At 36.9% G+C, this 23,321-nt stretch overlaps 6 protein-coding genes across 6 annotated transcripts; 2 read left to right on the top strand and 4 right to left on the bottom strand.

The window, feature by feature from the left end:
• Window positions 1–173: 173 nt before the first annotated feature.
• Window positions 174–2,800, bottom strand: LOC106386975. Its single transcript, XM_013826801.3, has one exon. It carries the CDS (start codon window positions 2,234–2,236, stop codon window positions 1,361–1,363), a length of 876 nt encoding a protein of 291 aa, XP_013682255.2. The 5' UTR covers window positions 2,237–2,800; the 3' UTR covers window positions 174–1,360.
• A 188-nt stretch (window positions 2,801–2,988) lies between these two features.
• LOC106388929 (glyoxysomal fatty acid beta-oxidation multifunctional protein MFP-a-like) lies at window positions 2,989–7,847 on the bottom strand. Its single transcript, XM_013829102.3, has 18 exons — window positions 7,591–7,847; window positions 6,993–7,064; window positions 6,853–6,918; window positions 6,708–6,764; window positions 6,548–6,615; window positions 6,387–6,468; window positions 6,146–6,201; window positions 5,761–6,063; window positions 5,576–5,662; window positions 5,256–5,430; window positions 5,051–5,172; window positions 4,796–4,959; window positions 4,432–4,686; window positions 4,229–4,350; window positions 4,029–4,150; window positions 3,779–3,927; window positions 3,557–3,695; window positions 2,989–3,319 (listed from the first exon to the last, which is right to left on the bottom strand). Exons 1-18 carry the CDS (start codon window positions 7,691–7,693, stop codon window positions 3,284–3,286), a joined length of 2,178 nt encoding a protein of 725 aa, XP_013684556.1. The 5' UTR covers window positions 7,694–7,847; the 3' UTR covers window positions 2,989–3,283.
• Window positions 7,848–8,371: 524 nt separating this feature from the next.
• On the top strand, window positions 8,372–10,882 carry LOC106388930 (lipoamide acyltransferase component of branched-chain alpha-keto acid dehydrogenase complex, mitochondrial). The gene is made up of 5 exons (XM_013829103.2): window positions 8,372–8,736; window positions 8,917–9,081; window positions 9,176–9,301; window positions 9,653–10,558; window positions 10,643–10,882. The coding sequence occupies exons 1-5, from the start codon at window positions 8,590–8,592 to the stop codon at window positions 10,754–10,756; spliced, it is 1,458 nt and encodes a 485-aa protein (XP_013684557.1). The 5' UTR covers window positions 8,372–8,589; the 3' UTR covers window positions 10,757–10,882.
• Window positions 10,883–15,257: 4,375 nt separating this feature from the next.
• Window positions 15,258–18,636, bottom strand: LOC106386878 (probable pectinesterase/pectinesterase inhibitor 23). The gene is made up of 3 exons (XM_048750140.1): window positions 17,802–18,636; window positions 17,162–17,572; window positions 15,258–16,562 (listed from the first exon to the last, which is right to left on the bottom strand). The coding sequence occupies exons 1-3, from the start codon at window positions 18,433–18,435 to the stop codon at window positions 15,874–15,876; spliced, it is 1,734 nt and encodes a 577-aa protein (XP_048606097.1). The 5' UTR covers window positions 18,436–18,636; the 3' UTR covers window positions 15,258–15,873.
• A 2,379-nt stretch (window positions 18,637–21,015) lies between these two features.
• On the top strand, window positions 21,016–22,325 carry LOC106388931 (multiple organellar RNA editing factor 3, mitochondrial-like). The gene is made up of 4 exons (XM_013829104.3): window positions 21,016–21,488; window positions 21,561–21,658; window positions 21,801–21,866; window positions 21,944–22,325. The coding sequence occupies exons 1-4, from the start codon at window positions 21,112–21,114 to the stop codon at window positions 22,048–22,050; spliced, it is 648 nt and encodes a 215-aa protein (XP_013684558.1). The 5' UTR covers window positions 21,016–21,111; the 3' UTR covers window positions 22,051–22,325.
• LOC106388932 lies at window positions 22,224–23,024 on the bottom strand. The gene has a single exon (XM_048750144.1). The coding sequence runs from the start codon at window positions 22,848–22,850 to the stop codon at window positions 22,350–22,352; it is 501 nt and encodes a 166-aa protein (XP_048606101.1). The 5' UTR covers window positions 22,851–23,024; the 3' UTR covers window positions 22,224–22,349.
• Window positions 23,025–23,321: the final 297 nt, after the last annotated feature.

Raw genomic sequence — 23,321 nt, 5'->3', positions numbered from 1 at the left:
TTCAAGATAAAATCGATGACCCTGAAGTCACGTTTACTCACAGATATGTACATCAATCATGCTTGCTCTATTCAACGTATGCAATGGCCAATGTTAAGAAGTTACGTGATAGTTAGAAAATCAAGTACTTGCATCAGAATCTAATAATTCCTCAATTTCAAAACAAAAGACACACTTGGCTGAAAAGAAAAAAGAAAGAATCATTTCTACACACTGCGTTCGCTGATACTAAGTCCATGCCTCAACAGAATGCAATTATAACATCTTTACTTTCTAGTAACAAAAGAAAAAACAACTCTAAGATAACAGTTACATTGTGAAATGAAATGGGTCCCTACAACATTTTGATGTAAAAAATGCTCTGCAAATATTTCACAACGGAAAATTGATCGTATTCAGATGATCACGTAAGATATATATGTGTATAGGGTTAAGTCAGAAGGCAGCCTTTTCTCTCTTCTGTCTCTTTGCAGAATTGTCAGTCTTTATTTTCATCTCAAGGACCCCTCTTGATATCCTTGTCTCGACCATCTCTTCCACATATTATATCATCTGAATTTATTAATGTTATCATAACACTGCTGTTGTCTGAAAAAAAAACACATTAATTATGAATGTGAATGTGTTAATGTAATCATAGAGGGTCTCTCATAAAATGATTTTTTTTTGTTTATATTCCTAATAGTTATGTGATGTCTTGATCGAGTAGACATTCCAGTGTTTCCCCCCTCTGTTACAAACTTGTGGTTTTGGTCGGACAGCAAACTCAATATGTTGGCTTGCATAATGATGATAATAGTTTTGAGATGTTGACTTCTTGTTGTTGCATGCGTTACTTAAAATTTGTGGGGATCCAATAAAAGAAAGAAGATAAAACTATCGACTCATTGAGTGTTGGAATCATAATGCATGTGCAAAGGCATGTGCCTTCGGATTCCACTCATTTAATACTTAAAACCCTAAGTTCTGTTGACTGCTTTTCAAGTGGAATTTGTTAGTATTTATAATAGTACTACTACTATAAGTAACAACACATCTGGTTTAAGTGACACCCAAGAGAAATAGTTTTGATAAATAATAATAATCCATTAACAAGAAAATAATCATAAAAACAATATAAGACAAAGCAGCAAGTATCATAAGCTCATTCTCCTAAAGATTTCAAGCTTTTATGGTGAATCGATGATGATGATGATCAACAACATTATAGCCAATAGGCTAAACATAGAAATGAAAAAGGATGACATTACATTAATAGTTGTACTCAAAAGATCAAACCAATGATTAAAGAACAGGCTAACTAATAAACACATGAATGTAATATAATCCAGACATTAAAAGTACTTATAATGTATCTCTTTTAGCTTTTCATAGTAACCAACGAAGGAATTGAGTCCAAGTTTGGAGTTGTGTTTTTGTGACCTCTATGAGTAGTCTTGGCTCTCATTGGACTTGCCCATCCCCATGCGCTCCTATTCGCCATCTTATGTTTATGATGATGATTAACTGTTGATGATGTTGAAGTTGCTGATGATGGTGTCATGATCATAAACCCTCCAAAGATACCACCACATTTCACCATTTCACTCATCCCATCAGCTGCTTCACAACCACCATTACTAATAACCTTCGTGTGTTCTCTCTGTGACTCAGTCCTTCTCAAGGCACAATCTCCTAACCCACTGGAGAAGCTTCTGTTTCCACACCCGACAGATCTTGACCTCAACACTTTCCTCCCAAAAGACGATCCACCACCACTACCAACATCGTTTGTTGGCGTTTCTGCAACCTCTTTGTTACAAGGGCTCTCAACTATCACATCAATGCCCCCACCAACGACCTGCTTCGATGTCTCTGTTGTCTGGTGCTTCTCCTTATCGATCTGGTTTCTTGGTCTCGAAGAATGGCTAGAGTTGTCGACTTTTTTGGTGGTGACTTGGGGTTTGGAAGAGTAGAGATGAAGAAACGACCAGAACCCACTTCGTTTCCTCTGGCTGAAACTCTCACCGTAAGAAGCAGCCATCGACTTGCTTCTCTTGTAGATAAGATTAGCCGAAGAAGAGGAAGAGGAGGAAGAAGAAGGGTGGTTAGGTTTAGAGAGAGGGAAAGAGGAGGTGACGAGCTTACCGAGTTTGTCTTGGAGACACAATGCACATATCCCACCAAGGTTCTTTGTATAAGGATGTTTTAAGCATTGCATCCCTTCTCCCATGTCATGATCTTTGAGGTTCACCATTACAAAAATGATTTAACACAAGGAACCAGAAACAAGCAAAACCAAAAACCGTTGAGTCCTCCCTCTCGTTCCTTCCTTAAGCAGAGTTTGTAGAGAAAGAGAGAAGCGTTGAGTTCCCCAAGTGCATGTGGAGTTCTGATCTGTACCCTCTCGAATTATACTGAAACTGTTATCATGTTAGACGTCGACTTGCCTCATCATTGAGGTTTAAGATCAACTGGTTACTTAATTAATTTCAAGCCATCAATTAAACATTGATGGTTGACAACAAGGCAAAAATACATTTACTATGCAAATACATTCCCTAGTTGTTTCCCATGTTAGTCATTTTATAAGCTAGGACCCCATGTTACTGTATTAAAATACCACTTATCTTTTAGTTTTGTTAATTAGAAAATTCACCGGCTTCTGTTTGATAGGAGCCAACCAAGCAAACAGAATCATTTATCATTCATGACATCTCCATTGTATTTGACTTATAAAATTGTTCTAAAACAATGAAAGATTAAATCAATATGGGATTTAACTATTTTGATGTGAATATCATCCATATGGCAGTACTCGAATTCAGATTATCATCAGGTTACCATATGAGATATAAGAATCCAAGTTACAAACTGTAACCAGACTCACTAATCTATGGGTGTAAGTAACCACGCTCAGTGATCATCAGATCCAAGCAATTTTTATTTTATTTTTTTATCTTCCTAGTTCCTATAACAGAATTAAGAGAGATTCGAGAGCCATGAAAACATCAATAAATCAGTATTAACTTATTACTCCATAAAGCATTATAACAAATGTATCTGACAGGGCTTTGTATGACAAAGCATCATACATGATAACATGAGTAACATCACAAAAACAAATCTTATTGCTATTTCGAACTTACTTTCTACTTTCTTCATCTGTCTGAGATGAGACTTTATTTTAAAAAGTTTCCTGAGGCCAAAGATCCCAACTTTGTGGCAAGTAAATGTGGACATTAAAAAAAAAAAAAACACAGTAGATGCAACAACGAAGAAAGTTCCCGTTGAAACGCTGACTTTACAACCGCGACCTGCCTTGTTCCAAGGGAGCGCTCTGCAACACATGGAGGAATAATCAATAATCTGAGTTACAACTGAGCATGAACATGAGTAGCGAAACAGTCATGACTATGCTCTGCTTTGATTAAGTAACAGCCATGTAATATGAGCCAAGCTCAAATAAGTTTGGTTAATAGCAAATCCTAAGAAGAAGAACAAATAATCTGCTTCATCGACAAGTGCACAAAACTGAAAAATACCAAGCCAGGAAAAGAAAAGAAAAATAACTCACCAGAGGAGCTCCTTTGGATCCCCTTTCAGCCAAGAAAGCACAAGGCTTGAAGAATTCACCATAAGCCTTCGACCACTCCTCTAGCTTTGAGTAAATGTATTTCGATCCAATGGAATCAGCCCAGAACATGATTCCTCCTCTGTTCACAAGAGATATTTAGATTAAATCCACAATGAATAAAAGGAGAATTTGACAAAGATTTTGTTTGATGACAACACTGACCTGTAAGGTGGAAAACCCATTCCAAATATGCCAGCAATGTCAAGGTCTGCTGCTTTGACAGCAATTCCTTCCGCAAAGACTCTACACGCCTCGTTCACTACTGGGAAGAACGTCATTTCAATAATTTCCTTCTCCGACAGTTTCTCCAGCTGCAAGCCACAGCAACCAGTCATAGTCAGAAAAACCAGTGAGATCCTCTCAAATGCAAAGTGGAGATCTCTACTTGATTATTGGACAGAGAGAGAGATACCTTCGGGTCAGGCTTTGCTCCTGATACGCTCCTTGCCTTGTCTATATATTTCTTTATTTCAGGGTCAGGTTTAGCCTTGCGCCTATCATCATAAAGATAGAAACCTTTACGAGTGGCTTCACCTGAAATCACGAACGTTCACAAGATTTAGAACAATGTTAAATCAATATAACATTATTGAGCTGTTCTCTCTGGTATACCAGCTCTCTTGTCCTCTTGCATGAGTGGGATGATCATTGATTTGTATGTCCTTTCGGGGAAGTTCTCGATGAATTGTGTTGCGGTTGCAATCGCCACACCGAATCCAACCAGATCGCACAATCTACTCGTCCATATAAGTAAAAAACGTACAGTTAAAACACATTTGTACGAGATTGACAAAGATCTTTACAATGCGATATACCTGAAGGGGCCCATTGGCATTCCAAACTTGCTGACTGCTTTGTCAATGAGATATGGATCTGTTCCATGCTCAACAAGGAACATAGCTGCCTGTGTGTATGGGAAGAACATCCTATTAACTGCAAACCCTGTGCAGTTTCCAACCACGACTGGTGTTTTCCTAATCTTCTTCCCAACATCTAACAGGTCAACAATTACTTGGGCAGAGGTATGATTGGTCCGAACTATTTCAAGTAGTGGCATGACATGCGCTGGACTGCATAAGGAAAATGAATAAACATGATTCATGTAGAGCGAGCAAAACCACTACAATCGTAAGACTTTCACTGAGAAATTAATCAAAACTGCAGAAGATAAGTAATCACCTGAAGAAATGTGCTCCGATAATCCGATCCTGGGACTTGGTCCGCTCCCCAATCTTGTTCAAATCAATGGTAGATGTGTTGCTAGCAAGGATACAATGTTGAGGGCAGTACTTCTCGAGATCAGCAAAAATTTGCTGCTTCAGAGATATATTCTCAATGACAGCCTGTTCAAGCCACCAAAATGACATCAAGCAAAGTAGATTCACTTAGCAGCTATAGAGGGAAAAAAACTCAGCCTCGTTATGCTATTATTACCTCGATGACCATGTCAACATCCCTAAAGCTTTCATAGTCAAGAGAACCCTTAAGGAGAGACATAGTTTTCTCAAACTTTTCCTTAGACATCTTTCCTTTCTTTACACGACTCTGGAGATTAGCTGATTAAATCAATGAAATTAGTCAGTTCAAGCTTTTGCTATTCGTTCGTAAGCAATGTAGAGATATCCAAATCCATCCCCACCTTTGACCCTGCCAATTCCAGCCTCCAAGAACTTCTCATTTACCTCCTTGAGAATCACTGAATAGTTACTGAGGATCAATGCAGTGGCTATTCCAGATCCCATTAACCCGCCTCCAATTATGGCTACCTTATTAATTTTCCTTGGCACCAACCCACGATCAGTAACTCCAGGAACCTATCCATAATATAGATTCGAAGGAATCAGAAATAGAGGGGAAGCATTCATGCTAAAAGTTAAGATTTTGTATTAAAAAAAAAGAAACCAGAGGTTTAGTGGTACATAAGTCTAAATAACATGACTGTATAAACACTCAACAGACCTTTGTAGTTCCTCGCTGAGAAAAGAAGACATGGATCAAGCCTTTGGTGGTATCCAGGTTTATCACCTCTGAGCCAACTTGAGCCTCCTATTAGTGACAATGTCATGGAAATTTGTTAAGGGTCACTACTCTGAGGGGAAACGATAAGAACATATAACGCAGTAACAACAAAATAAATAATTTACCTTTTCTAAACCAGCCCTTGAACCAGAAACAATACCAACTTCAACAGCCTCAAGGCACATCAAGGGGTGTTTCATGTTGGGGGCTTGCCTGCGCGTCTGATCCTTGGCAAATTTCAGTATCTCCCTTGCCTCTCCAAGAGGAGGTAACTTATCAGTCTTTAAAACACTAGAAACCCATGGTTTTCTCCTCTCGGCAATGTCAAGGGCCCAGCGACGAGCAGCGTTCAGTAACTCCGCAGGTGGCACGACAGCATCAATAAGACCCAATGAATGACCCTCCTCTGCTTTAACCGGCTTAGATGTCTACATGTTTCAACAAAAGAAATGATGTTACATTTTAACCAAGGCAGACTAAATCTACCGTAAGAATAAGCCACTGACGTACCAAAATCATCTCGAGGGCTTTTGTGAGACCTACAAGACGTGGAAGACGCTGTGTTCCTACATCAATTCAAGGGAGCATAATTAGGAAAGTAAAAAACAAAAGTGGCTTGATTCATTCAACACAAACATGATCAAAATATATTATTTTCCATAGGATTCAAAGATTATGGCTCTTATATGATCAAAAATCTGCTGACAGGCAAACATTAAGGAAATGATAACCAACAAAGTTGATAATGTACCTCCAAACCCAGGAATAACACCGAGTTGCAGCTCGGGCAGACCCAACTGTGCACCAGGAGCTGATATCCTAGCATGGCAAGCCTGAAAAAAAAAACAATACAACTGTATCAACATCCATCCACTAAAAAATGCTCGGCAGTTTTAAGCATAGAAACTCTACCATGGAAAGCTCTAAGCCTCCTCCCAAGGCAAGCCCATCAATAGCAGCAACAGACGGTTTCCTTGCAGCTGAAATCCAAAGAAATAAAATCAATCCCTCAGAAAACACATAACCAGAACCATTGCATGAACCAATAAAGCCGGTAAGTAAGAAAAATAACCTTCAAGCAAATCGGTTAGGATATCAATCGATATGTATCCAACCTTTGGCTCTTTCACTGAGATAAACCAAAATATACATTACTACAAACATCAATACATAACCCCAATACAATCAACAAAGATACCAAGACACTGAAAACATACTCGTCCCTTTCTGAATTTCACCAAATCCAGATATATCAAATCCCCCAGAGAACTTCCCCTTAGCACCTGCAGTAATTAAAAAAAAGACATAAACGTTGTGTTTCTCGTCTTGTGAGAGAATATGATTATCCAAAACGTACCTGTAACAACAATAGCTTTAACATCGTTCCTGCTCAAGGCCTCCTCGTAATTACTCTTGAGACTGTATAGCACTGTACACAAAAACAGAGTATCACTATCACAGGCTCCCTCGATACAATACGAGATCGTGAGCTATTTGCTAACACTAAGAGAGCATGACATCAAACCAATCGAAACCACAGCCACAATTATACTCACAGCTCTAAATCTACACCAATACTAATAACTTGTGGAAAGTTAGTTATTTGATGTAACTGAATCAGTTACATTTACACACTTATTATATAGGAGTGTGTGATCGGTACGAAACATAACCGAATATTAATAGACTCGGTTTACACTAAACCGGACTATACATGATTCAGATTCATATGATAAGAATCAAACGCTGAGATTGATCAGATTCACAAAACAGAGTATCAACAACACACAGGTTCCCTCGATACAATACGAGATCGTAAGCTATCCGCTAACACTAAGAGAGCATGAGATCAAAACCAATCGTAACCCCCAATTTCACATGATTCAGATTCACAAGATGAGAATCAAACGCTGAGATTGACCTAGAGATTCCAGATCAAATCTGAGGAGGAGTACCGTCGAATGATAGCGAATTGACGGGAGGATTGATGAGAGTTATGACGGCGACGCCATCGGCGCCAACTTCAATCGTCGTCTTCCCTTTCGTTCGTGAAGCCATTTGATCTCTTCTTCGGTGAGATTGCGACTCGCGGAGCTCAGAATTTAAGGAGAGGCGTGAAAGTAAAAACGATATAAATAGAAAGATGACGTGTGATAATTGGCACACTCCTCAACGTAACGGTGGGTGATTCGATAATGTTTTCGATAATTTGATTTGTTTCTTCTTATATATACTGTACCATAGTTTTTTTATGGGATCTTCCGTTGATCTTTTACACAACTTTCATGTTCCTTATCTAGTTCAACTATCTATTTCTGGAAATGAGACAAACGTCATAACTAAAAGCCCGGAACTAAAAGCCCAATAAACTCATATTGGGCCTACACTGGTTATAAGTCGTAACCAACAACGAACTATATATTGATTGCACAACTTCACCTATATACAATACAACCAACCAGTTCGGCCTTTTAATAGAGTGGATGATCATCAGCTAATTAAGTTGAAATCAAGAAGACATGCGTGTTCCTTTGATCCTCCTTAGGAGTTCCGTGAGATGATTTTTTACTGACGTGGCATTAGAAAAACTAATCAGATAAATAAGCCGGAGCCGTGAAAACAGTCACTTGGTGATTGGTGTCATGACTCAGGGCACATGTGTACCGTTGATCCGCTTCAAAAAGCTTCTGACGTGGCATATATAAACTAATCCGATCATTTTATTTTTCGTTTTCTTTTTGTTTGTTACCGGCACTAATCCATTGGTTATATCTAATCAGCAGCACTTAGCTTCTTTAATCAGATTAGGACTGAAACACGTTACATTGCCTGACAAGAGTTGTTAAAGTCGAGCTGTTATAACGTAGAAAGTGAATCCTAATTCATCTGCTTGTTTCTTCTTCTGTCTCTCCCCCAATACTGGTTTTTTACCAAAAGACCAACCGTGAACGACGATGATCGCGCGGCGGATCTGGCGGAGCCATCGGTTTCTCCGCCCATTCAGCTCGTCTTCTGTTTGCGCTCCGCCGTTGCTAGCTCCTTATCATTCTCAGTGGTTCGCGTCTCCGAAGTCGCGCCCGTTCCTTGTTCCTTCTCTCTCCGTAAGTTTCTTCAACTTGGTGTTAAGTTTATTTATTTTTTTCCTTAAAAGGCGTGACTGTGTTGGCTCCACTATGAGATCAGTTTCCGACAAGCTCTCATAGTGGAAAAGAAAAACATTAATCTGTTTAGATCTTTGCAAAGATCAAACAAGTTTCTCATATTTTTTTTATCTGTGGCAGTTGATGAAATGGTGTGAAGGAGGAGGAGGAGGGAGTAGAAGCTGGTTTTCGAACGAAGCCATGTCCATAGATTCAGATGCAAGAGGAGGGTTCATTGATGTGCCACTGGCACAAACTGGGGAAGGTATTGCTGAATGTGAGCTTCTCAAGTGGTTCGTCAAAGAGGTCTGTTTGTTTATTTTAACTAAAAAGATTCAATCTTTTTCTATTCTTCTTTCGGTTTTCATTTCAATTCAGCCATTTTGATGTTTGCTTTTAGGGAGATCCTGTGGAAGAGTTTCAGCCACTCTGTGAAGTTCAGAGCGATAAAGCAACCATTGAGATAACAAGCCGTTTCAAGGGGAAAGTAGCTCTCATTTCACATGCTCCTGGTGACATTATCAAGGTTAGAGAAGCCTACAAAATCATTCATTCAATACTTTAAACTGTATTTAAAGCTCATAGTATCAATCACGTGTAAGCAGGCGTGGTCCTGAGTATAGCCAATTGAAACATTGGCATAACCCCCAAAATTTAACAAGTACTAATTTTCACATAAATAGACCTCGAAATTTGTAAAAAAAAAAATTATAAATTCCTTTACTAAATTGCTTATAGCCCCAAAAAATCTCAGGACTTCCCATGTGATTAAGCATATTATGCAGATTTTGTTAGGGAAAGTTTCCTATACATCAACTAAATTATTTTGACGTTTAAGTCTTTTGTGTTATAACTTATATATATGTTTATTGTTAAGGTTGGAGAGACTCTGGTTAAGCTGGCTGTAGAAGACGCTAACGATGCTCTTCAAGTATCCTCTGACACTCCAGAAAATGTAGAACCTATCTGCTCAAAGCCAAAACTAGACAGTCTTGTTGGAGCTCTCTCAACACCTGCTGTTCGTACCCTTGCCAAAGACCTTGGCATAGACATCAACCTCGTGATTGGAAGCGGTAAAGACGGGCGAGTCTTGAAAGAGGATGTTCTCCAATTCAGTGGCCAGAAACAAAACGTAACTGATTCAGCTCCTTCTGACAATCCTTTTATAAGAGGAGACTCGGTCTCCACTAACTATGAAGATCAAATAGTTCCTCTCAGGGGATTCAACCGAGCAATGGTCAAGACAATGACTATGGCCACAAAAGTCCCACATTTTCATTTCGTCGAAGAGATTAACTGCGACGCGCTCGTGAAGCTCAAACACTTCTTCAAAGACCATAACACAGACTCCACCGTCAAACACACGTTCCTCCCCACTTTGATCAAGTCCCTCTCGATGGCTCTAACCAAATACCCCTACGTGAATGGTTGCTTCAACGAGGAGTCGTTAGAGATCATCCTTAAAGGTTCCCACAATATTGGAGTTGCGATGGCTACTGAACATGGCCTAGTCGTTCCCAATATAAAGAATGTGCAGTCACTCTCTTTACTAGAGATAACCAGAGAGATGTCACGGTTACAGCATTTGGCGACGAACAACAAGCTGAGCCCCGAGGATGTAACAGGTGGAACCATAACTCTGAGTAACATTGGAGCAATAGGTGGGAAGTTTGGTTCCCCTCTTCTAAACTTACCTGAAGTTGCCATCATCGCTCTTGGGAGGATAGAGAAAGTTCCAAAGTTTAAAGAAGACGGGTCTGTTTATCCTGCATCGACAATGATGGTAAGAACTTAGATCATTTATATAGTTCAGAGATTCTTTTTAGTACCAAAGGTTGATCAAGAACTTGTTTTTTTTTTGTATCAGGTTAACATAGCTGCGGATCATAGAGTTCTGGATGGAGCAACGGTGGCTCGGTTTTGTTGCCAGTGGAAAGAGTATATTGAGAAACCAGAGTTGCTAATGCTTCAGATGAGATAAAGAACAAAACAAAGAAGATTTCATGTTTCTTTGTAAAAGTCTCTCTTTATTTAAATCCTGTAGAAGAGAGAACGTGAATTGTATGAATAATCATCCTAATGTTCGAATAAGATTACGTTTAATGTCTGAACCCCTGTTCTGGAACGCTGTAGGCGCTAGTCGGGCGGTCGGGTTGGGCCTAGCGCCTAAAGAAAAAATCGGGAATTAATCGGAAATTATGCGGAGCGGAATTTTTAGATGGTTTACTATGTTATAAAACATGTTAATCTTTAATTGTGTATAACATTAATACATTTTCATGTTTATGATTGTATAAAACACACAAATAGAATATATAAATTTAATATAGTGTAATTTTCATCAAAATTATGAATATAAATGATATTTAGAAAATTTTAGATCAAATAAACAAATAAAAATATTATTAAAACTAAAAAAAAATTAAAAAAAAAAAAAAAAAATTAGGCGGCCGCCTAGGCGGCTAGGCGGTCATTTAGGCGGCTAGGCGGTCATTTAGGCGGTCTAGGCGGAAAAAAATCGAATACCCGATTTTTTAAACCGATTTGGCATAAATCGGAGCGGAAAAGTGACGCGTAGCGCCTAGGCGGTCGCCTAGGCGGCTAGGCGGCCGATTTTTAGAACAGGGGTCTGAACCGAAGACTGTTGTCCGAATGGTGGACAAAATACGGCAAAATTAAATAATTTTCTTTTTACTCATGGCAAAATTGATTTGATCATTTAAGTAAGGGAAAATTTGGAAAAATGCACTCTAATAAGATTATAATTTGAAAACTACACCTTTGTTTAAATTTTTTGAAAAATACACTTATGTATATATAAATTTACCAAATTGTCCAATTTTAATATTTCTCAATTTCTATTTTTTTGAAAAATTGTTTTTTTTTTAAATATCGTTAGAAAATCTATCTAATATATTTTTAATATATCTATACAATATCTCTTCCATATCTTTGTAATATTTGTTAAAAAAAATTATTATTTTGGAAAAAATAAAAGAATTCAAGACGCCGCCTCGTCTTCTCTTCTCCGTCTCGTCTTCTGTTCTCCTCAACATTTGTTATATTTTCCATTTGTTCTACACCTTTGAAGAACTCTTCTTCTATTTAAGTTCGACGTATGTGTCCAAATGTTCGTTCTAGTTCCATATCTTATCTGACTGATACCATGAGAGAACTCCATACATGAATGAGTTAGGTTTGAAACTAAATTGCAATTAGATCTTTCAGGTTATGTTAACACTCACTAAAAAGAGTTTCTGATCCATCAGATCATAATACATATTTTAACCGTGTCTGTATCCAAACAAAGATTTAAGTTAATAGTCCAGGAGTCTAGGCTCTCTCTTGTAATAGAAGCCACAACTTTCTCGGTACATTGAGATAAACGATTTCTCCCGCTTTAAAAACATAAGTCTTTTTCTAATAAAACTTTTTCAACTATTCATTTTGCATATAGAAAGAGGGCAGACTCGTGGTTCTACCACATCTTAAAACCTACAAGAAATATTTGATTCTTTCGTCTCTCCTCATTTGTATACACAGTTTGAACCTGTCAAACCAACGAACACAAAAGTTTTTCTATCACACGAATCTTCAACTCCAGTTTCTATCATTCTCTCGATCAATTTGTGTTTCTTTTTAAAAAAATATCATATTTGCCTTTGCTTGATAATGTCTACTTTACACAAGCCTTTGATGGAGAAAATTACTAGAGAAACATTGCATGAGAAGATATTTTATATCTAATTCTTTAATGGAATATGAACCAGACATATCGACGTAAGCAAGAGAACAAAAATAAGCAGAACAGTGTGTGTGTATACACGTTATGCTTGCAATAATCAAAGTATGTGCATTTCAATATATTTAAATAAAAGACACTAGGAGATATGACACATATTTATCTTAAGACACATACTTATCTTAAAAATAAATAATTATAATATTCTTATTAATTTTGGATTTATATCTTAATTATTGAAATATCTAATTTGGGTAAAAAGGTAAATTTAAATTTAAGAAAGTGTAGTTTTCAAAAAAAAAAAAATAGAAGGTGTAATTATCAAATTGCAAATTGTTTTTGGAGTAATTTACAAATTATCCCAGTAAGTAATTCGATTTAATCCAGAAAATATAGATATCCTAAATTTTATGGATCAAAGTAAAATATTAATATTGAATATTCATTAAAACAAAGCAAATTAAAATTTAAAAGACATAAATCAAAATATATATAAATATTTATATGATAAATTAATTGAAATACTATAAGTTGATTATCACTTTTCAAAATAACACGTTAAAAAGGACTTTTTTCATACTTAATAAAAATGGAGAATTTGCGAGATGTCTAAGATTGCAAAAGAAATTAAGTGCATGTCATTGATTTTGACATAATGTAATAATTAACATTTATGCCATTTATTATCCGGTTTTACCATTTCTTCCTGTAATCATCCGGTGACTTTGTGTTGCTAGAGATGATGTGGCCAAAAAAAAATATGGTGAATAAGATACTTAAATATGATGTCAACAAAATGAGATGTGGCTAAAATTTAGTGCACACTATTGACAACGACAGTGTCAAAGTCATCTACATCACTGTTGTTTTCCTCTAATTAGTAAATCTATACTGTAATCACTAAATTATAAACCAAATATAATCTATAACTGTTTTACTATATATTTAAAATTTATCAGCCATAGTATGGAACATACATATTAAATCCTACCCACCCACTTAAATATTAAACCCTAGACAAACTCCCTAGTTACTAAATCTAAACCCAAATATAATCTTAACCATATTTTGCGAGTGTTCAATTCTATCTTAGTGATATAGTACAACACGCAAGATTCGGTAAGAACTATACATAATAAACCCACCCAAATTCGCTGACTACTATACCCAAACTCCTACTTAGTAAATCTAAACCCTAACCAGGAACCTATAAACCCAAATACAATCTATAAACTATTTTTCAATATTAGATAACCTAAACCCTAACAAGGAACCTATAACATGACAAATTATTACATATTTAAGAAATAATATAGAACTATTGTCTCAAATAGTATATAAATATTGTCACAAATTGACTTTGTAAATGATTTAAAGAAGTTTTGATCATAACGAATAAACCAATATAGTATAGTACACTAATATAAGAGTTTATAAGCTATCTAACCAAATTTGACTACTATACCCACCCACTTAAATATTAAACCCTAGACAAACTCTCTAGTTTCTAAATCTAAACCCAAATAACTGAACTATAAACCCAAATAGAATCTATATAATATGCTGCCAATTTTCTCAACATAGACGGCATAGTATGAAACCTTTATAAATAGTATAGAATGACTAACTCACACCCAACTTTAAATATTAAACCCTAAACTGTTATCACTAAACCCAAAACTCAACCCTCACCTTCCAAATACTAAACTCTAAATCTTAATCACAAAATCCTAAACCATACCACCCATTTAAATATTAAACCCTAAACAAACTCCTTAGTTACTAAACCTAAACCCAAATATAATCTTAACCATAGGTTGTGAGTGTACAATTCTATCTCAGTGACATAGTACAACATCCAAAATACGGTAAGAACTATACATAATTAATCCACCCAAAATTGCTGACTACTATACCTAAACCCCTACTTAGTAAATCTAAACCCTAACCAAGAACCTATAAACCCAAATATAATCCATAAGTTGTTTTCTAATATTACACAAACTAAACCCTTATTAGGAACTTATAACATGGCAGATTATTACATATATAAGAAATATGATAGAACTATTGTCTCAAGTAGTATAGAATTATTGTCTCAAATTTGTAAATGCTTTAGAGAAGTTTTGATCATTGCGAATAAACTAATATAGTATAGAATATAGTATAGTACACTAATATAAGGGTTTATTTGCTATCTAACCAAATTTGGTTTTAATCATTACACATAAACCAATATAGTATGAATTACATATTACAATCTATCACACGATATTATTTGAATCAATCACACAATATTACAATCAATCAATCACAATATCACACACTATTACAATCAATCACACACTATTACAGTCAATCACACATAAACACAATATTATAATCAATCACACATAAACCAATATAGTATGAATCGATACTATACTATTTTCTCAAGTTCGAATATAGTATAGACGGCGAGTTCATCTCCTTCAATTCATTTTTTGACAGGCTGATACACATTCACTTGAATTGCCGTCATTATTCTTCACCACCAATAGAGATCATCTTCATTCCTCTTTCTTTTTTTCGACACGGCGACACTTTTACCGATCCACCGTCGTTATTCTTCACCACTATATATGTAAAACATCATGAATATAACCCTGATGCGATTATCTCAATCTCATTTGCAAGATTCAAAAATGAAAACAGAGTATGAAAGCAAAAGCATGATTATGAAACTGAAAATCAATGAGTTAAGAGAAGGAGAAAAATAAATGAAAGAATTGGTTTGTCTACTCACCGTGTACGCCTTAACAGTTGTCGCTTATTTACCACAATTGGTTGTCCTTCTTGTGAGAAGAAATCAATTCCAGAATAAATCTGGGAAGAAGACTTTCATCTTTTGCAAAGTCACCAAAATAAATTACATATGAAAGAGTGTGTGTTTTTCAAAGGGCCACGAGTTATGCTTCAATATTATTATTATTAAATCAATTTTTTTTCTTACAGGTTTCACCAGTTGCATGTGAGGGACAATATGATAATCTTACATATAAGAGGCAAGTTGTATTGGTGAGTTAGGGGTTTTAGGTAGTGAATGAATTATAATTTGTTTGAAGGTTATACAGCCCAATTTCCCTAATAAAAAAAGAAAAAGACTTAAAGTATTTTTGCTTGAATGTATTTCTCAAAACAGAAGTGATCCACATATTTTCAAAATTCTAAATACTCGCAACTGTAAACTAAGGTACACACACTATTTAATTATTTCTATCCACTAATCAGTTCAACTTAGGTACTTCACTCTAACACAGTTTCAGTAGAACACATTTAAAAAAAAAAAAAAACCATGTACAAATTGTAATAATCTCCTACAAGTTGGCAATGTACGGAACTTGGGTATGAGGGATCCACGAGTCACCACCTAAGAACCTACCTCCAGTATATAACTGCGCCTCTTCAGCCGTTATATTCTTGACACCAGGCCATTTAACTCTAAGGCTATCATTCGCTCCAAACCCACCACTCAGATACTCAGCGTAGTACAGCGTCTTCAGCGCAAACTCACCTTTCCAGGGAAGCCACCCGTCCGGATCGATCACGTCATCCAGCGCCGACATCAGCATGATCGTCCTCGAGAACCGTTTCCACGGCCTCCCTAGGAACGACTTCTTCGCGGGCCTAATTGCCATGTACTCCTCGTCTCCCGTTACGTGGCAGTTCTGGAACACCAGCCCCGTGGACTCGTGCCTGTCGCTGCGCCCCTGAGCGGCCACGACGCACGTCTGGCCTTTCTTGGGCTTTCTGAAGACGATCACGGAGTTTTGGAGGATGCACTTGGCGTCGCCGAAGACGAAGTCTATGGTTCCCGTGACGGTGCAGTCGCGGTAGAATTGGCGTTGGGAGTGGACGAATAGAGTGTCTTGGTAACCGTCGAATTTGCATTCGTAGAACACGGCGTAGTCCGCTGAGACTCTCATCGCCACCGCCTGGCGTCCGTCTGGTCCTGCCGTGTTCTCGATCCCGATGGCCTTCGCTGTAAAGTGCTCCCCCTCGATTGCTGCCAAGGACACACGGAATTTAGTTAGAAAGGTTCTCTAACGTTAAGCTTCTCTTTTTCCAAAAAAAAAAAAAAAAAAAAACCTGTGGAAGTGTATGCTTTCGGATTTTTATTTTAGTAATACATAAATGAAATTCAATTTAACTTCGATTCGATCATTTTCAACTTTTGGGTTTGTGTAACAAAGTTAGAAACCGATTATAATATGATATCCCATAAAAGTTTTGTTCTAAAATTTGATTCCAGTTTCCTTCCATTTTTCAGACGATTCGGACAAAATAGATGATTCAGGGTTTTTTTTTGAATTTAATTTTAGATGATTATGGTTATTTCGGATAAGAAACATTGAATAATTCACATTTTTATTTAAAAACATTTAGATAACTCAGTTTTTTTTTTCAAAATGATTCAGTTATAAATAATACTTTAAAATATTTGGTTATCTCAAAACTATATACTTAATATTTTTAGATATGTAAACTATACTTTAGATATATTCTAATATTCATTGGATTTTCGATTCTAGAGACTAGAAACCATTAGGATATTTATGGTTTTAGGTTAAAATGCCCAGGGCTATGTGAAAGATTGAAACTCACTGACTGTGGCTGTTAGGAAAGTCTTGACTCTTCCGATGCCGAAGTTGAGGCTGCCGGTAATTATGGTCAAGTTTTGTCCATCACCTATCATAGTGACGTAAGGCATTTTCTTTGTGATCTTTACTTGCTCCTTGTATATGCCCGTTTTGATGTAGATGATGAATGGACTGTTGTCTTTGGGAACAAAGTTTAGAGCCTCGGCGATTGTCTTGAACTGTCCACTTCCGTCTTGAGCCACCACCGCATCAGTTTTCGCTGGTGGTGGTGGTGGTGGTGGTTGTGCCTCTAATTCTTTTGTTGGTGCTTCTTCTTCCATGAGCTTCCGTACCTCTGGTCTAACCCATGTTGGGATACCATCTTCTTCTGTATTCAAAAGCTTTCTGGCGTATTTCGAAAGAGCTTTTGTTAGTCCTGTTATCATTAAGACTTGTATCACATATTTGATTGATTCATATGTATATATTGGAGACAAGGTTGGTTCTGAAATTTTGGAGACCAAAGATATTCAATAAGATTTTTTTAATTTTTTAAACAAATAATTTAGACGCATGTGTCTAAAAATAAATTGTTTTAAAAAAAAATTTAGAGGCAATGTTTCAAAGCTGTATCGGCCCTGACTAGAGATGTGTTTGGTAGATACCTGTGACGTTGGAATTTGGGAGAATGGTGGAAAGTTCAGTAACCATGGCGAGGCTATTGCTGGTAAGCCTTTTTGATGGTTTGAAGATTTTGCGCATGTCAATCATAAGAGTATTAGACTTAATCTCCTTGAAGGAATCTATACAGGTTTGCTGGAAAGCAATGGCACCACTTAGCCAAACCCGAAGATCCTCAACAAAGCCTACAATTTGAGTAGCTGAGAACCCACGGTTAACACATTTTTTAAGATCATCAATAGCGTCAAACATTAGCTTCTCACAGAGCTCAAAAGCATCTTTTGCTTCTGGGTCTTCATCAGTCTTGGGTTTAACATCTATAGAGGCTTTCTTGAGGCCCTGGTTGATGGATTCGATAGTGACGTTGATGGCAAGCTTGATGAGTTCGAGAGGCTCTGTGGAGTTGGGAGAAGCGTCCATTATACTTTTGAGGCATATATCTTTGTAGTCAGTAGGTGCACAAACTGCTTTAACGGCTTTGGTGGTTTGCCTGATCTGATTATCATTGGGTGAGTTTTTAGATGTTATGACAGCTACCGAGGCAACCATGATCACTAGCACAGCCGAGACACTACCAGCGACGAGGCATTTCTGTTTCTTGTCCTCATCCAACGCCATTTCTTTGTGGTTTTCTTTATACACAAAACTCAAAAGACCGAAAGAGGTAACTTTTTCTTCTAAGTTTCCTAATGTGTTTTTTACATGTTAGAAATGGAGCAGACGGGGCCTGCAACTGTGGCTATAAGGCCCCTTCTGGCTATGGTTCTTTTTGGGATGGGTTTTTGGAGTTTAAAATTTACAAAGGTTTGAACAAATGGCTAGAAAGATCTTTTTTTTAATGGGAGGGTTAATATAAACATGAGTTGCATTGCTATTTTTGGGATTTAAGGAAATAATATGAGGCTATGTTACATTTTCTGTCTTTAGGAATATTAGCTTTGCTTCCACAAGTCTGTGTATTATTTCCATCTAAAACGTTCGGTTTCCCAGCTTTTATGATAAACCTATGAATAGTATGGGTCTTGGAGGTATGGATGTGTGGGATAAAGTGAAACTATGTTAAGTGTGATCTTGATAGATAATTTTATTGCTGAATAAGGAATTAATTAAGAGATAAGAAAGTGAACAGCTGCGAGGAGGCATAAGAGGAATCTCACGGTAGATTATCATTGACAAGTATGAAACAGATGAGAAGATCATGAATAAACTTATTCATGGTTGAGTACTACTCCCTCTTTCTAATTGTAATTAGTTTTGTTTAAAATTACGAATATTTAAAAAATTGTTATTTAAAAGAATATATCATTTAACCAATTAATTCAACTAATTATTAAAAAACTAACATTATTTCATTGGTTACACAATATCCAATAAATGAAAAAGATGCATTGAAATATGTAAACTACTTATATCGTAAAACAAACTTTTTTTTGCTAAAACTACTTACATTTAGAAACGGAGAGAATACTGTATATACTGCTCTGCAGTAAAAAGCCAAAACAGCTTTATTGTGAATCTGTGATGTAACTAAAAGATACATGGAAAGTCGCAAACATTATTATTTATTACACTGGGGTAATGTTATTTATTTATGCAAGCTAATATATAAAATTTTAGTTTTGCAATTTTATCTTTCATTCACTGAATATTGCAAATTTAACTATTAAATTCTGGTTAAAATTAATATTGTGGATTATGTGAAAAAAATCTTTTTAACTGCTGTCTCTAGATCCGAATGTTCTAGGGGGAACTCCGTTATAGAACTGTTATATGTAATTTTTTTTTTCATCTATATCATATACATTTCAGTTAATTGAACATCATGGTAATATAAATTGAGATTATATGATAGTGTAATTGAGGGAAAATGGCATGTTCCCCTATGAACTAATTGTTCCCGGTTTTTTCACACACGAATTTTTAAACCATGCCAAAAATTACATGAACAATGAGAAAAATGGTTTATTCTCCTATGAACTAGTTGTTCCTGATTTTTTCACACACAAACTTTTAAGCCATGCCAAAAACCACATGAACAAACTAATTCCCCTAAAACCTTAAACAATGTTATTTAAAAAATAACTTGATTTATGACAGGTGGAGAGTCTGTTGAATTTTGTTTTATAACATTTTATCTTTATTAATATCAAAAGAGGTTTAACATAATACAAGAATAGAAACATACAACAAATACATTTTTAAGTTGAACATGATAATAGAAAAGTAATAACACGATGCTTCCTAACTCTTTTGTAGAATAGACTGATTCACTAACTTTATCTATTTTTGTTCTCGGTCTTAAATGATCTTGTGTTCGGCTGTCATCTATTGTGATCCATCGCCTTTTGTCACTTAATAGATCAGTGGGTGCGATCCATTTGTCACGTCGCTGCCCATTCCATATACTCCCGCACCAGGAGATAACATGATTTGTTGTAGTCGCTATACATACCATACATAATTCCTCTAATTTACATTGATAAAAAATACTGTGCCATTTTATTCTTTTTCTTCTTTTTAGTCAACTGCTATTCTTCTTCAGAAATCGTTTTATTTTTCATCTTCAATTGAAGATAAAATTTATTATTCTGTAGAAGAATAAAACGTTTTACATGACGCATAAAAAAAGAAGAGCATCAACTACTAGCTTACCAATCTCTATGTATTGCCACTAAGAACTATAAAATCAGTGCAGTATCTCCAATTGATGATGAAAAATAAAAAGATCTATGAAGAAAATGAGCAATTGACAAAAAAAAAAAAAAAAATAATAAAACGACGTAGTATTTTTTTATCAACTCAAATTAAACACTCTCTATCTGTCATAAACCAAGTTAACGTTTAAATATCACGTTTACGGTTTTAGGGGAATTAGTTTAAAATCAATAGTTTGTGTATGTAATTCATAAAATAGAATTGTTCATGTGGTTTTTGGCATGACTTAAAAATTTGTGTGTGAAAAGCCAGGTACAACTAGTTTATAAGAGAATAAGTTATTTTCATGTTCTTCATGTGGTTTCTGGCATGACTTCAAAGTTTGTGTGTAAAAAAACCGGGAACAACTAGTTCAGAGGGAAATATGTCATCTTCTCGTGTAATTGATGATTCTAGTGCTAAAATAAGATTTTGAAGTATACATAAGTTAAGGCCCCACTCAAAGAGAAATAAATATCTGAAGAATAGATAAATTAAGGCCCACTTAAAGCCCATATAGTTTCTCGAAGCGTCTGAAAAAGACTGAAGACTTGGAAGTGAAAGAGATAGAGAGAGCAGAAGCCAAAACCCTCACCGGCGATGGCTCTTTTCACCGCGCGGCGCAAAATCGCGACAGTCCTTAGCAAAACCCTCTCTTCGTCTCCTCCTTCTTCTTCGCTTTCTACACTCTCTTCTCGTTCTCGATTCGCTGTACCTCTAATCGATAAGCTTTCCTCGACCCGAACCGGACTAGGCCCGTGTTACATACCGACCCGACCCAAGACATCCGGGTCAGGATACTCTCCGCTGAACGATCCTTCGCCGAACTGGAGCAACCGTCCGCCGAAGGAGACGATTCTTCTCGATGGGTGCGATTACGAGCACTGGCTCATCGTCATGGAGTTCGATGATCCCAAACCTACAGAAGACGAGATGATCAATGCTTATGTCAAAACATTAACTTCCGTTGTCGGAAGGCAAGTTTTTTTTTTTTTTTGTCCTTCTCTCATTTCGTTTGTGCATTTCTCATGGATTTGTGTGTTTTGTAGCGAGGAAGAGGCAAAGAAGAAGATCTACTCTGTTTCCACTTCAACTTACACTGGCTTTGGTGCTTTGATCTCTGAAGAGCTCTCTTGCAAAGTCAAAGGTATCAACTTATGTCTTGTTACGTCTGGATTATTATTCTTGTCTGTAGGAAGAGGACAAAGAACATATTTTTGGAACTTATTGGCTTTGCTTTTTGTGTATGTTAGATACCTAATCGAGAGTTGTGTGATTCTTCTTCACAGGATTGCCTGGTGTTCTCTGGGTCCTACCTGATTCTTATCTTGACGTACCCAACAAAGACTATGGAGGTTTGTAATGTTCTTTGAATTTTCGTTTGAATTATTTGAGATGCACACTTATCAACTAAACCAATTTTGTTATGCAGGTGACTTGTACATTGAAGGAAAGGTGATACCCAGACCACAGTATAGGTTCACTGAACAGCGCCAGATAAGAAACCGGTCCAGGCCTAGGTACGATAAGGCGCCGTGAGACTATGCAGGTGGAGAGGAGAGAGCCAACACAACAGAACTGGAACCAACCATTATCCATGGGTCATCAAGCTCCGGATAATTAGATAAAGCCCCAGTGCTTGAATAATATATAAACGCTAGTTATGCATCTGTAATGAAGTCTACTAGGCTTATTCGTTATTACATTTCCACCTTAAACTCTCTTAATGTCAGAGAATTGTCAATTATCACATTATAATCATTGATTCATCATAACATGTATGTACAATGTCTATAAATATCAATTTTCCAACACATGACTGCAACCAACAACGGTTGTCAGCACACCGGAGACAATGAAAGGTTCAACTTCTCCCTTCTCACTATCCTCTTAAACGCAAAGTGCACGCAATTCGACAACGCTATCCAGCCAATCACTTCGTACACGAACTCCATCGCCGGATCCGACCAAGACGATGGCTCATCCCAATTTCCACCGCCGCCTCCATCACCTCCACCGCCGAATCCGAACGGACCGTCGTTACCACCGAAACCGCCTTCCAATACAAACCGACCGAAATCTCCTCCGTCTTCCGAATCGCCGCCGAACGAAACGCGCTTCGTGCGCCGCTTTTTGCGGATCCGGCGGATTGTCTTAATAGAGCTGGATTGTATCGACGGAGCGATTGCATCGACGGGAAAGATAACCGCCGGTGCTTGATCGACGGGGGAATCGGCGAACGAAATGTGTTCCCACCGATTAAGAAGAGATTTCCCAAACGCTATGCCTTGCTTCGCCGTGCAAACTGAGATTGTATCGGCGATCAGACAGAACTCCATGATGTATAAACCCGACGACGACCTTGTTCTATTTTTTTTCTCACACGAAAATGGTTTGGATTAGGGATTTGTATTGCTTGCCGGTTAAGTTCGGGTAATAAAAATCGACAACCTGATTCGGACTCGTGTGAGGCGGGCGAATTCGGACACGTAACTGGTCCGCGTCGAATATACACATCACGTGTGTTTCGAAAGAAACTATAGTAGTAACACTCAAGTGGGCCACATATACTAGTTTGAAACCACACTTTATGGGTTGTATTACTTAAGTTTGGCCCATATTGATCTATACAGTAGTAGTATATGTTTTGTGTTATCCGTTGATCTTTCTAAGTTCTTGTTTTCAAATTGTATGACCTCAAACAAGTTATATGCCTTTTAACCAATGGTTTTAAATCCGACCCGGACATTGAACCGGACGACTTACCAGATCACTGGGTTGATCGCGGGTTAATAAATTCATTAATTTTA

The sequence above is a fragment of the Brassica napus genome, chromosome C3 (assembly GCF_020379485.1).
Source record: "Brassica napus cultivar Da-Ae chromosome C3, Da-Ae, whole genome shotgun sequence".
Taxonomy (NCBI): domain Eukaryota; kingdom Viridiplantae; phylum Streptophyta; class Magnoliopsida; order Brassicales; family Brassicaceae; genus Brassica; species Brassica napus.
The sequence above is the reverse complement of the archived record's forward strand: the minus strand, read 5'-3'. Positions and strand labels throughout refer to the sequence as shown.

Bases quoted from the DNA above. Each gene is read 5' to 3' on its own strand.
- LOC106386975 (XM_013826801.3), bottom strand. From the start codon at position 2,236: ATGGTGAACCTCAAAGATCATGACATGGGAGAAGGGATGCAATGCTTA.
- LOC106388929 (XM_013829102.3), bottom strand. From the start codon at position 7,693: ATGGCTTCACGAACGAAAGGGAAGACGACGATTGAAGTTGGCGCCGAT. The intron at 6,919-6,992 runs GTACGTTTTGGA...TAATTACTGCAG, and splicing joins TAAAGCTATTGTTGTTACAG to GTGCTAAGGGGAAGTTCTCT. The intron at 6,765-6,852 runs GTATGTTTTCAG...GGTTTATCTCAG, and splicing joins TGAAATTCAGAAAGGGACGA to TGAAAGAGCCAAAGGTTGGA.
- LOC106388930 (XM_013829103.2), top strand. From the start codon at position 8,590: ATGATCGCGCGGCGGATCTGGCGGAGCCATCGGTTTCTCCGCCCATTC. The intron at 8,737-8,916 runs GTAAGTTTCTTC...TATCTGTGGCAG, and splicing joins TCCTTGTTCCTTCTCTCTCC to TTGATGAAATGGTGTGAAGG. The intron at 9,082-9,175 runs GTCTGTTTGTTT...GTTTGCTTTTAG, and splicing joins TCAAGTGGTTCGTCAAAGAG to GGAGATCCTGTGGAAGAGTT.
- LOC106386878 (XM_048750140.1), bottom strand. From the start codon at position 18,435: ATGGCGTTGGATGAGGACAAGAAACAGAAATGCCTCGTCGCTGGTAGT. The intron at 17,573-17,801 runs GTATCTACCAAA...TAATGATAACAG, and splicing joins CCCAAATTCCAACGTCACAG to GACTAACAAAAGCTCTTTCG. The intron at 16,563-17,161 runs GTGAGTTTCAAT...TGTCCTTGGCAG, and splicing joins TTTCCTAACAGCCACAGTCA to CAATCGAGGGGGAGCACTTT.
- LOC106388931 (XM_013829104.3), top strand. From the start codon at position 21,112: ATGGCTCTTTTCACCGCGCGGCGCAAAATCGCGACAGTCCTTAGCAAA. The intron at 21,489-21,560 runs GCAAGTTTTTTT...TGTGTTTTGTAG, and splicing joins TTAACTTCCGTTGTCGGAAG to CGAGGAAGAGGCAAAGAAGA. The intron at 21,867-21,943 runs GTTTGTAATGTT...TTTGTTATGCAG, and splicing joins ACCCAACAAAGACTATGGAG to GTGACTTGTACATTGAAGGA.
- LOC106388932 (XM_048750144.1), bottom strand. From the start codon at position 22,850: ATGGAGTTCTGTCTGATCGCCGATACAATCTCAGTTTGCACGGCGAAG.